The 13,371-nt window shown below is 44.5% G+C and overlaps 1 protein-coding gene across 1 annotated transcript in view; it reads right to left on the bottom strand.

Moving 5' to 3' along the window:
- ltbp4 (latent transforming growth factor beta binding protein 4) overlaps window positions 1-13,371 on the bottom strand; it is a 78,676-nt gene that overhangs the window by 19,804 nt on the left and 45,501 nt on the right. The window contains exons 17-25 of the mRNA XM_088911221.1: window positions 9,645-9,773; window positions 8,768-8,893; window positions 8,083-8,208; window positions 7,525-7,644; window positions 6,991-7,110; window positions 6,151-6,270; window positions 5,114-5,233; window positions 4,398-4,517; window positions 3,633-3,752 (exon numbers count right to left, since the gene is read on the bottom strand). Coding sequence (XP_088767347.1) covers window positions 3,633-3,752; window positions 4,398-4,517; window positions 5,114-5,233; window positions 6,151-6,270; window positions 6,991-7,110; window positions 7,525-7,644; window positions 8,083-8,208; window positions 8,768-8,893; window positions 9,645-9,773 — 1,101 coding nt within the window. The remainder of the gene's footprint in view (window positions 1-3,632; window positions 3,753-4,397; window positions 4,518-5,113; window positions 5,234-6,150; window positions 6,271-6,990; window positions 7,111-7,524; window positions 7,645-8,082; window positions 8,209-8,767; window positions 8,894-9,644; window positions 9,774-13,371) is intronic.

Raw genomic sequence — 13,371 nt, 5'->3', positions numbered from 1 at the left:
GCAAATCATGCTTTTTAATCTTCAATTCCACAAAGCAGAGTACCAACGGAGAGACAACTTGTTCAATTTTTATGCCAGGTTCTGATAAAAGGGATCTGAGGCCTGTCTGTGCCATCTGTGCTGACTGCTCACCGCTGAACTGCCCCCTTTACGTTAGTTCATCGTTCTCTCCTGCTGCTGCTGACACCCAGCCTGTTCTATCACATTAACACTCTTCTTTTAATGGAAAACACCTTGGTTCTCTCTTCCTTTGCCCAGGACTTTCTCAGATTTATGAGGTATGCACAAATAACCGGAGGCATCTGTCAAGAATTCTGCCAAATACCTCTGAGCAGAAAAAACGAAATGTGCTTTCAACTGTACAAACAGAGGCCAGATTCGCTGAAGAAGTGCTAGTCGCTATGGAAGCTTCCTATCAGCCTTGGAGTAGTGGCCCAACTTCAAAGACAGGAGAATGGACCCTTGACTGCCCTTCTCTCAACATGAGAACAATAACAGTGTCTGCATTTAGGAGCACCTTCTGCCTTTCTTAGTTAAAAAGGTGTCAGATAGGATCTGGTGAGGATGGCTGCTGTTCAGAAGAACTTGAGAACTTTAAGGAACATTTATACTATACTGTAAAAAAAGACGTCTTTTGGATAAGATGTGAAATCAAGATCCCAACCCTCCATGGTCATTGAAAATCCCAGGATGTTTCTCAAAAAGAGCAGGGGTGTAACCCCGGCGTCCTGGCCAAATTTCCTATTGGCCTTTAGCCAACATGGCCTCCTAACAATCCCCCTCTCTGAACTGGCTTCATCACTCTGCTCTCCTCTCCACTGAGAGCTGGTGTGTGGGGAGTGTACTTGTGCACTCTGGCTGCCGGCGCATCATCCAGGTGGGGGCTACACACTGGTGGTGGTGGAGGGGAGTCCCTGATTGTTGTTGTTGTTATTATTATCATTATTATTATTAATAATAATAATTAATAATAATACTAATTTGAAAGGGCAGACTCTTCAGCTCATCAGGACCCACCAGGCCCAAACATTATCAAAGCCTGAGGCTTAGTTTTAAACAATCCCAGCATCCCAGCATTTGTAAACTTGGCTTCTAGGTGTTTAGTATCACTGCCCAACTGAGATTTAACACGTTTCTGGTTACAGCAGTGCTTCCAGTCAACTGATTTGAATTTCAAGTACTTCCTGATTCATATCCTATTTATTTTTTAAATTTAATTTTTTGTTTTAGTCTGGAAGGACTCTGTGTTCTCTGCTTGGCTATCTTTGGCTGAGAGCTAAAAGATTAAGTTCCTGCAACCAGTCCTCATAGCCTGGCTCATTGAGCTCTTAAATAAGTATTGCTGCTCTTTCACAGGCAAATAAAACTGTACTTATTCACATACAAGGTTTTGGAATTAAACAATGAATATTGAGAAGAGCATAAAAACAGGAAAATGCTTCTTGGGGGTCTTGATATTGAAGAGCTCTTGCTATTTTCTGAGGAAAAACTGAAGTCAACCCTTACAGCTGAATTTGTTCATCTGCTTAACTAGAATACCTTAATGATCATCTGACATGGAGCCCTAAATCAACCCTGACAGCAGAACATTGGCCTGAGTGCATATATGAGAGCATCTGCCCCTGTGAATTCTGCACTAAAAGCCTGTCGTCCAGACAGAGGTCTGACTCTTCTCATCGTGAAGTGTGGATAAGGACTACACCACAGGTCAGAGATCGCGTTAGAGCCTACAGAGCAAATCCCTACAAATCCCGAAACCTCCCAGCAATGTCTTTGCAGTGGTATAACAATTTATTAAATACAGCCCCCTGGCCAAAATATTAGGAACACTACAATGTGGTAAGCACATGACATGGACATGTATGTGAAACTGTGGCCCGGTCCCATCACATTCTTTTAGCAAGATCAGCTGAGGTTGTGATGTGGGAAAGGTTGCGTGGAACTGCCCTGCATGTTCCTCCTGTACTGTCGATTTTCAAACAGATTGAAATCTCAGAACTCATCTCACCAGGAAGCATGCATGTCTGACCTCTGATGGGGGGGGTCTTTCCATCCAACATGAGAACTTCAAAAAGGTTGAACTGGGAACACTCTCTACAAGCAGGAATTCCCCTAGAGCCTGTCCTCCATAAATCAGACAATTTACAGTAGCCAATTAAACCTAAGCTGTCTTCAGGAGAAGGGAGGAAACGTGAGATCATGTAAACTCCACACAGACAAATGCCCCAAGCTGGAACTGAACCCAGGACCATAGAGTTGTGGTTCTGTAATTATTGTGTAATTGTAATTAACCACCATGCTTCCTTAACACTCGTCATTGTTATGTTCTCTATTTGTGTTCTTAATGGCGGTCATTTATCACACAGCTTCTTAATGATGAACAAACACTTTATTAAAACAACACTCTATAACTCTTGCTACACTAACTCTGTAACTGCCTAATCAACTGCCCCTCAATCTACTACTCTCTCTCTATATATATACACTATTTACATATTCATGTACTGCATCAACCCATAAGGACCACACTCCACCAATATCCTTACAGTCATATTTTGGCCCGTGGCTTCATTGTGGATCATCATCAGCAGCATTTCATTTGTTAACTGAATAATCCTGATCTGAGCCCTTCATTCTCAGCTGCAGATGGTAGATTCTTCCCCAGCTACGTTTTCCATTCTGTTTGACTTTGTTTTCCAAAAATGCTCTTGTGCGTATCTTATCCCAGATAGGACTGACCGATTTTGTTTTCTCATCGAAAAGGTTGCCAAAACAACTTGAGTAAACACAGTGCAGTTGTGGTTAGGAACTGGGGGGGGATGCTACAAACAGGCTGACTCATTCATTCCCAGCAGGTTGCTGTTTGTCCGAATGCTGGCAACTGTGTTTTAGAAGCCTGACAGAATGTACTGTAGGCTGCCAACCAACATTTAGCTTCTGTGTTGTGTAATGTTTTTCATAACATAGTGGACCACAGCAGAGAGCTCTCTACGATGTTTTCATTTCTAGAAATGACTCTCTATGATGTCATTTATTTCTAGTGCTATAACACCTAATAGAGGCTCTCAAACACAAACCACACAGATTTCCTCTTTCATTTAGTGCTGGCCACGCTGTAAAAATGTCATGTAAGAGAGAACACAGCCAGTTACTTTTATAGGAGGAACGGTCTTGGACTGCAATAGCATACATAACCTAAACACTCATATTTCTGATATATTTGTCCTAAATATCATGCATATATATATATGTATGTGTGTGTGTAATGTGAGCAATGATAGGCTGACAGATTAAATAAAAGTTTTTTAATTCATTTAAAACATTTTCAATTTAATTTAATAATAATGCATTTGCATGATTGGTAATCTAATGATTGTTAAACACTGCAATGTGCAAATAATGTTTTCTACTCTAAAAAATCTCTAATTAAGTGAATGAAAGCCTGGGGGAAAGAAATAATATGAATCACCCTATACTATACTGTATTTACCCTTCAGCAAATTACAGTGGCACTGTACAGTACTTGAGCACAGTCTTGTATTAAAACAAACCCGAAAGCAATGGACAGTTTCAGGACTGGAATTTCTGGAGGAAAATGGTCTTAGAATAAGACTCATGCTTTGAAGAATTACCTGTACACCTGCCATTCTGCAGTCTGTACCCTTGTCGACAAGGAATGCACTGGAAGGAGCCTGCGGAGTTAACACACTCCTGCCCGGGACAAATCAAGGGGTTCTCACACTCATTGACGTCTGAAAAAGAAAAAAGAAAAACAACCAGGCACAAATTCAATGGCCAACATGCAAAAACAGGAGCTGTTCAATGCAGATAAAAGGAGTAAAACAGCACTTGTCAGCTGCTCTGTAGACAAAATGGAGGATTCTACGGTCAAATTCAATTTCTTTTGTTTTTTTTAATACCACAGGCCAGGCCAGGATGGACCAGAAAAGAAAGCAGAGCGCATCAAGCAGAGCGGTATTTTGAATTGCACAGATTTGAACTGAAGGAGCAAAATCTCTTTGGTCTTAAACAGAGTATACTATGAGGTGGGCTGATCCATGTATGGCATTTAATCCCTTAACACAGGCACCAACGAGGCCCAGAACAGTGAAATTCTTCAGAATAAACACTGGAACACAGAAACCTTACGGAAGTTCAAAACCTGGTTTTCGGAATGGGCAGTTCCTTACCCAAAGGGTTGTGGAATAAAGTGTGGAATAAGTCACTCTGCCATGTTGTTGAAGCTTATAACGCTGGTTTCTTTTGAGAAGCAACTCAATTACATTCTTGGATCAATTAGTTCCTAATTGCCAAATGGGCTAAATGGGCTGTATGATCCCCTCTCACTTGTAACCTTCTGAATTAATTCTACAGGCGTGGTGGGATCCCGGCCTTACCGACACACTGGTTGCCGTGGAGCTTGTACCCGCTGGCGCAGGAACACCTGTAGCTGCCAGGGGTGTTGTCACAGCGCCCGTTGGCACAGGGGCTGGGGGTCTGGCGGCACTCGTCCACGTCTGTGGAGGAGAGACACAGAGCCTGGTCTAGCAAGAAAACGCTATGGGGAGCTGCCTGAATCCCCAGATATGCTGTGTCTGGTCAAAATTTTTTTTTTAATTGTTTCTGGGAACTTTTGCACTAAACTCCTGACAATCCACGACAAACTGAGTCGCTGAACATTCAACCTCATACACTGTTACCCCCCGTCACATCCCGGAGTGCATGTGGGCCTGCTGCACGGGACCGGGCTGCCAGTGTTTCAGAACCCTGTGGAGCACACCTACGCCCTGTTAAAGCAGCGCATGTGGATCGGAGGCGGAGATGTGGCTCCTGACCCCATCGTTGGTGAATGTAAGTAAAGACAATCTCCACGTGGAGATGAAAAGGCAAAAACATAAGGAAAATTGGAAGACAAGCACGAGAGAGTTATTCTCTTGCCACCTAGTAGGGACAAATGGAAGAGCATTTAAAGTCAAGAAGAGGGGGGGCTTTACACAAAGGGTTGTGGGAGTATGGAACAGGCTACTGGGCCACAATTAGCTACTTACTACTTAATGGGCTACAACAGCTGAATGGCCTCTTCTCACCTGTGGCTGTTCTTAGGCTCAATTACCTGTACACCTGCCAGTCTGCAGGGTGTATCCTGGCCTACAAGGAAGACACTGGTAGGATCCCACAGAGTTCACACATTCCTGCCCAGGGCAGACCAGTGGGTTCTCACACTCATCGACATCTGAAGAAAGGGGGGAAAAGCAACAACACTGAAAAAAATCCAAAGAGTGTGAGGTGCAAATAACTAAAAAGTCAAGGCTACATTATCAGCAGCCATATCACTCTGTAGCTCACAGCTCACAGCTGGCAGCCCACTGAAGCTCAGCAGGTGTGAGCCTGGTCAGTACCTGGATGGGAGACCTCCTGGGGAAAACTAAGGTTGCTGCTGGAAGAGGTGTTAGTGGGGTCAGCAGGGGGCGCTCACCCTGCGATCCACATGTGTCCTAATGCCCCAGTATAGTGACGGGGACGCTATACTGTAAACAGGCGCCGTCCTTCAGATGAGACGTAAAACCGAGGTCCTGACTCTCTGTGGTCATTAAAAATCCCAGGGCATTTCTCGAAAAGAGCAGGGGTGTAACCCATGTGTCCTTGCCAAATTTCCCATTGGCCCTTACCAATCATGGCCTCCTAATAATCCCCATCTATGAACTGCCTTCCTCACTCTGCTCTCCTCCCCAATGAGAGCTGGTGTGTGGGGAGGGTACTGATGCACTATGGTTGCCGTCGCATCATCCAGGTGGGGCTGCACACTGGTGGCAAACTGGGGGATCCCCATTACCTGTAAAGCGCTTTGAGTGGAGTGTCCAGAAAAGCGCTATATAAGTGTAAGCAATTATTATTATATTTCACAGAAGGAATCAAGGCAAGCCTGGACTGGTGCACTCAATAAAACATAGTAAAATAAGTAAGTTTTCTTAAAACATATCACGTTTTCTTAAAATTACCTGCCTGGACCGTTAGGTGCAAAGTGTGAGTCAAATCTCCAAATGAACAGTGAAAGAAAGAAACTGAACTTTCAGCACAAGCAGTAAGGAAATACTTCCATCTGTGAACCGCTGGGAAACACAGAAAAGCATGGCGGGATCCCGGCCTTACCGACACACTGGTTGCCGTGGAGCTTGTACCCGCTGGCGCAGGAACACCTGTAGCTGCCAGGGGTGTTGTCACAGCGCCCGTTGGCACAGGGGCTGGGGGTCTGCCGGCACTCGTCCACGTCTGTGGAGGAGACACACAGAGCCCGGCTTGACAACGATAATGTAATGTTGCTTTATTGGCCTATACAATTTCTTGCATTATGAATTCGCCTTTTCGCAGACCTCAGCTTGCTCTCCATGAGACACAGATACACAGACAGGGAGAGAAGCTTGGGGTCAGAGCACAGGGTCAGACATTATACAGCACCCCTGGAGCAGTTGGGGTTAAGGGCCTTGCTCAGGGGCCCAACAGAGAAGGATTCCTCTGCCGGCTGCGGGATTTGAACTGGCAACCTTCCAGCCACAGGCGCAGATCCTCAGCCACAGAGCTACTGCTCCACCCATACCTGCTTGAACCCCCATGTCACTGGCCAGAGTTTCAACAACCACGGAGGCTGCTTTCTGTACCAGTTTGTACCCAGAAATTTCTGGAATTCCTCACAAACCAGCTTCATAGTTCAGGAATTTATTTGGCACAATTTCTTTTCCAAAGTGAAGGGGGAAAAGGCTTTGCACACAGCTGTTTCTGACAGATGGGGTGGGTTCATTTGAACTCTGTCAGTTCAACCAGAGAAAAAACAAAATGTTCCCTTTTTAACCAGATAGGAGGATCATGATTGCAGAAACAGTCTTGATCGCAGCCCTTATACAAATCCTTTAGAATATAAAAAGGATGTATATTATAAGGCAAGGGGCAAGGATTTGGAGGAGTTTACTAACAAGAGCGTGACAGGAACTGTACCTGTACACCTGCCACTCTGCAGTCTGTATCCTGGTCTGCAGGAGACGCACTGGAAGGAGCCTGCAGAGTTAACACACTCCTGACCAGGGCAAACCAAGGGGTTCTCACACTCATTGACGTCTGAAAAAGAACAAGATATATCAGTGAAAAAAACAACAACTTCAAGAAATGTGGTTGTTCTTTCTTTTCAACTAAACAGTGCAAAACAGCAGCTATCTACCCAAAGCTATTGGTAGATGAAGACGAGACTCTTTTCTAAATTGAACAATTCCTCAAACAAGGACTGTTTTAACAGGAAATCTACCTGGCCCTGCTTTGGACAAGCAGAGTATAACCAAAATAGTACAGTTACTGTTGGTCGCTAATATCACCCACATAGGTCAGTGGCAGAACACTTCCTTCCAACGTGGAACTGGGGCAGAACAAGAGGACACCCAGAACAAATGAGATGGACACACTGCTCACTTAGCAGAGAAGTGCTAAAGCTGCAGATGTTGTTTCTGAAGACGCAGCATGGTGGGATCCCGGCCTTACCGACACACTCGTTGCCATGGAGCTTGAACCCGCTGGCGCAGGAACACCTGTAGCTGCCAGGGGTGTTGTCACAGCGCCCGTTGGCACAGGGGCTGGGGGTCTGCCGGCACTCGTCCACGTCTGTGGAGGAGACACACGGAGCCCGGTTTCACGAGATCTACCTTAACAGTTAATCATGGCCCATACCAGCAACGGATATATGGCGGTTTTATCACCAGAGGACAGACTCTGCAAGGTGATATTTAAGGTAAGCAGCAGCAGCTGGTACAGCAAACCACACAGCCGGCTGCATAACCGATCTCTGGGGGAGAGGTGTCACATGTTAGCCCATCACAGCTTGGCACAGTAGGATACTACAGCGTTTTCTCATGCTACTGAGGTGAGTTTTCCCTCAGGATGTCCTCGACACAGCTTCTATATCATTTAACAATGCTCTAAACCCGTTTATTTTTTCCCACAATTGGCTCAACCTCTGGAGTGAGCGCCGAACTACGATTCCAGTGCCCTTGCAACCGACATCAGCTCAACATCATTACCAGCCAGCGACAGTGCTCTTACCAAGGCAGTGTGCTCCCTGAGTGCCCAGTCTGTAGCCGGGGGGGCAGACACAGCGGTAGCTGCCAGGGGTGTTTTCACAACGGCCCCCGGAGCACAGCCGGGGTGTCTGGGCGCATTCATCCACGTCTGAAATGGCAACGCGTTTATTAGATCCATTCACAGCCCCTGAAAATTCACACCTCCCTGCTTCCATTCAGCCTCCTGGTGTGGTGTCTGCATACTGCCAAGAGATAGGCTCCAAATACTCTGTGTTCTTCTCTAGCACTTGACTTAGCACCAGGTCAGAACAGAATTAACACTTAGTATTTTTACTACTGTAATTAGTGGATGATTTAATAGTGGGAATGCTTTTAAAACTGGGGACAGGGGGTACGTCTTTACCCAAAGTGGGGTGGGAGTATGGAACAAGCCGCCCAGCCATGCTGCTGAAGCTGAAGCCCAGGCTTCTTTCTCGAATCAGCTGGAGGATTAAAACAAACTACTAAATGGATAGATGGGAGAACGGTCTCCTCTCATGTGTAAACTGTTCTCATGAAAAGGTGATACGTCCGCATTTGTGCTACAGACACACAGAGCTGTTCTGAGAAAAAACTTCATATGAATCTGTAAAATCCTAAAAGACGACCTGAGTAGTTCAGTACAGAAGTGGCAGAGGAACAGCATTTTGGACGCACAGACCACAGACCTGCGCAGCTCCTCCCCTGTGGTCCCGGCCTGTATCCCACGGGGCAGGCGCACCGGTAACCCCCCTCAGAGTTCTCACAGCGGCCGGCGCCGCAGGGTGGCGGGCTCCTTCGGCACTCGTCCACGTCTGCAATACAGGAGCACCGGCATCACGCGGGGCCTGGCCCAGCCTGGCCGGCCCTGGGGCTGCCACGCCCGCATGGCGCCAGCCTCAGTTCCCAGTAACATCTACTTCCCCAACGTTACCCAATTAAACAGGACCAATTAAGCAATTAAGGATCAATTAACCAATTCACATACACTTCAAAAACAGAGATCACTATTAAGCGATTTATCAATGATGTAAATATGTCCTTCATTAGAAAAGAATGAATCTCCTAAGGCTCTTGACACCTGTTTTTTGGTTTATATACTACAGAATAATAATATATATATATATAATTAAGGTCTATGTTTCCAATCAAATAGTTCAGTTTGGAATCAACGCATTTACTGTAATTCGCACTGACTACAAAGCTAACATGTAAGCATCTTGCATCTGGGATTGCAAACAGGAGGCACTTTTGCACACTAAGGGCTGTGGGTGCTTGAACAAACTGGCCAGACCTACTGTTGATGCGTACTGATTCCCTGAGACCCTTTGAGGAAAGGAAGGGTTAGTCAGCTCCTAGCAGCCCGAGAAGAGGCCAGTGGTGAAAAGAAAAACAAGGTGGAATTGAATCTAAACTCATTTATGATCTTATCACCCATATCACCTAATTGATATCTCACACTTACTCACCAAACAACATAGTTTGGCTTCTAATAATTATTTAAAAATAAACAAAATGGCAGAATAGAGCATTTATTGCCTATATCCCTTGAAAGTGTTCCCTTACCCTGGCATCGTGTCTGCTGGGCATTCAGCTGGTACCCTGGATTGCAGATGCAGGAGTACCCTCCTCCCAGCTGGTCCACGCAGCGCCCTGGGCCACAGATCAGAGGGCTGACCTCACACACGCGCAGCCCTGGATGCAGGAGATGCAGGAGTTAGATATCGCCCATGTGAAAGATCAGAAGACAAAAATGAAAAGTCCCACCCCTCCGGTAGGAGATCATTAGGAAGAAAACTCCTTCACGTGCCAAGGATTCAGCAAACCAAAGCACAATTAAGTAAAAACAGCACCCTCAATGTCTCAGATGCCTTTATTTTCATTTGCTGAGAATTTTTCTTTTTAGTTTGCACAACCTGCAAGATCTCTGTGCATGAAAACATTTTGTGCTTTCATACGCAGCCTCACAGAACTTAAAAAAAGACTTACAGATATAAAAAAAGGATTTCTTTAGCTTTTACCGGATATTTAAAATTCTAATTAAGACCTAAAGGTTTTTAGATTGGGAGCAAGAGAAATACTGCTATTCTTTACAGTCTCGGCAGAGTGCTCATGGTGTCTATTTGGGCTCCTAATAATGCAGTACCTTCACATTTTTCCCAGCTGGCTTAGCCATCTGCATTTCAGTGGCTGGCATAAGACTATGTTAGTTACAGATGTGCAGCACAAGATCTGTGCTCATTGACAAAATGCAGGACTGCCGACTGGAAAAATCCTACAGGAATGGTCTAGCACGCAAGCCAGTCAGAGGGACCAGCAGGGAGGTCAGATGAACAGCCGTGCACGCAAGGCAGGTGGACAGCAAGAGGGGGCTGAGGGCATGTGTATTTGATCAGATCCTGCTGTGAAGGCTCCGCTTTCACCGTTTAAAAGGAAACCCGCTGTCAGCACAACAGGTCCTTTCAGAATCAGACAACTCAGCAACACTCTTAACAAGTGCTTCTGAGCTCACCGATGTGACCAGGAGTTGCTCCTCTCGAGGAGTTCATTATAAGAGCATCAATAAGTCTTTTACGAGGAGCAAAAGATCACTTGGCACAAGGCCTCTTTTTCTTGACAGCTGTGAAATGCAGTTTTACTACAGTTGCTTGAAGTGAAAACACACTTCTGCCATATGGTTCAAGTCGCCGAGCTGTTACCGTACCGTTTCCCATGACCTGAACGGCATTGTAAAAGTTTTGCAAAATAAAAAGAATATGTATAAAAATGTGTGCCAATGTTGGAGGTTTGGCTTCTGCGCTTGTACCGTCCAGGACATAATGTATGTGACAAAAGTTGCAATGATGTTCTCAAGTAGAGAACTGTCATTCCACAGAGGGCAAATATGAACAAATTCAATTGTCTGGTGATGTTAGTATGATTGAGGTACTGTAAATATACAGAATATTATACTGTATATACTGTATATACTGTATATGCAGACACACTGATCTGAAAAAAACATTCAACCTAAAATGTATGGTATGTTTTTTTTATATATTACATAACTTATGACTCCCCATAAGAAACCTTTTTAAAAAAATATGGGGGAGGGGGCTCTGAGGAACGTGAGTAATGTCGAATCTGTCTTCATTCTTGTCAGTTGACAGCTTTAAGTCACGAGAGTTCAGGATGTTATCAAGAAGTATGCATCAGCCTACATTAGGAAATATCCCCACCTGTCTCAGCCTCTCAACAGGCTTTCCACACTTCTGCAGAAGTTTACAGGACTGCCAGAGCTCCTGTGTTTAGTGTTTTTATCTCGGATTGTTTGCCTCTCTTTAAACAGTAAAGGCAATCAGCCCACACCAGATCCCATTTTAAGAAATGTTGTTCATTGACCTCTGGGTTTTAGTATATTTTCATTTTTTAATTCTTATTAACAGTAAGAATTTAAAGCAGTACACCTGCAATTACTACATACTACAAAATGCCTCCTTTCTGGGGATGTCTTGTTCAATCTACTGGATTAAATACAGGACACATGTACAAGTCTGAATTGATAAACTGCAGGAGCCCAATGCCCAGGGCTCTGGGATTAGTGCTGCATACAATGCTGTTCGCCTGAACAGTTTTTTTGACAAGAATCCTTAATGTTTTTAAACCAACAAAAATACATTAGGCATAAAATAAGTAATGTTATAGAATATGCAAATTGTTGGTACGATGTTTTGTCTGAGAATAATTTATGAAAAGGAAAAATACATCATTTTCAACCCCCTTTCAACATCCCTTCCAAATCTTCCCTCACACAAAGGAGTAAAACTAATGTAGAAAGAGACAGAGCACAGGAAAAAAAGAGCCTAGCAAGACACTAAACAGTTTCTAGGAAGCAAAAAAGAAGTTGAAGGCCTATAGGCTATCATCTGTTAGCAAAAAATTAAGGTCTAGGGTGCAGAACGGAGGTTCAAAGTCTCAAAATAGTAAAGCGCTTGAACAGTTTTTAACCGGGAAAGCAAAGCAGTAACACGTTAGTTTAAATACATTAAAAATGACACTGAATAAAAACATGAAAAACACGGAGCCCAAACTATGAAATCTAACTTTCCACAGATGTTACTGCCTTAATCTAATTTAAATTCTTATTTAACTTAATCTAAACCATCAACATGTTTTTAAAGTACAGGAATGGTAAATTGATCTATATCCACATTTATCTATCATCTTTTGAAAGGGAATTTTGTCAGAAATAAAGATCACGCTTCACAATATTTTACAATGCGTCATCTGCTGGTGGGTCAAGCCTTGTCTTGATGTTTGATGAAGTAATGAGGAAAGGGGCTTTCTCATGTGTCAGAATGTGCACCATTTGTCTACATCTGAGCATGAAGCATCACCACTTACACAGGAGCCTCACGTGGTGTGAACGGGAGTTTTGTTGGCGACATTTGAAACTTTCTCACCGATTCAATGTTGCACTCCATGAGAAACAAGCCTTTATTCTACTTCAGCTTGGTCTCTGGAATGCTTAAAAAATGTTTCTCTGCTTCGCCAGCTTATCCTGTGAGTGTGTCTCGGCCACCACTGGTCCTCACTCAAACATGAAATTCAGTCAAAATAAAATCCTCTTTGATCTTTTACAGTAGCAAGCTGCTCTAGCGGAACAGCAAAAAAAGACCAAACAGAGAGACCAGTTCGTCTGGCATCTTCGCACGAAGGAATCAGAGCTGGAGGGGGGCCGAGTCCTTCCACTTGCTCCAGAGGCGTTCGTCTGAAGTGAAACCGCCACCGATACGAGCCCTCACATCTCTTTGTGTGCCTAGACGAAAGTCCAGCGCCCCGAGATTTATCTGCCTACTCCTGATGGGCATCTAAAGGCCTGTTCTTCCCAGTGTTCGAACCTGTAAAAGCTAACACTTAAGTCCTTTCACACAAAGAGAAGCCCACAAAGAGGAAAGAGGAGGAGTATGCCCCCATCCTGAGTCAAAGAACAAAGCATTCATTGTTGTGGGCATCGCATTGCCCATTCTCAGCAGAATCGACCCACTCAAGTCTCCTGTGGCCCACTCCCTCATTCTCCTCTTTCTCTCAAAGAGCATTAAAAAGGTTCACTTTGTTGTCTGCGGTTGAGATCGGCTGAGATTTTCTGCTGCTATGCATGAGTGTGTTTTCCTGGGAAGGTAAACACATCCTCCATGGGTTTATGACGAAGCACTCATTTCCCATGGAAATGAAAGGGGGGATTATAGGGCTGGATCAAGAGGCCAGGGAGAGCTTCACTCTTCACACAGCAGCAGCTCACATTTGTGCAGAA

The sequence above is a fragment of the Atractosteus spatula genome, chromosome 3 (genome assembly GCF_055471065.1).
Source record: "Atractosteus spatula isolate fAtrSpa1 chromosome 3, fAtrSpa1.hap1, whole genome shotgun sequence".
Lineage (NCBI taxonomy): Eukaryota > Metazoa > Chordata > Actinopteri > Semionotiformes > Lepisosteidae > Atractosteus > Atractosteus spatula.
This window is presented reverse-complemented; position numbering and strand designations above follow the sequence as displayed.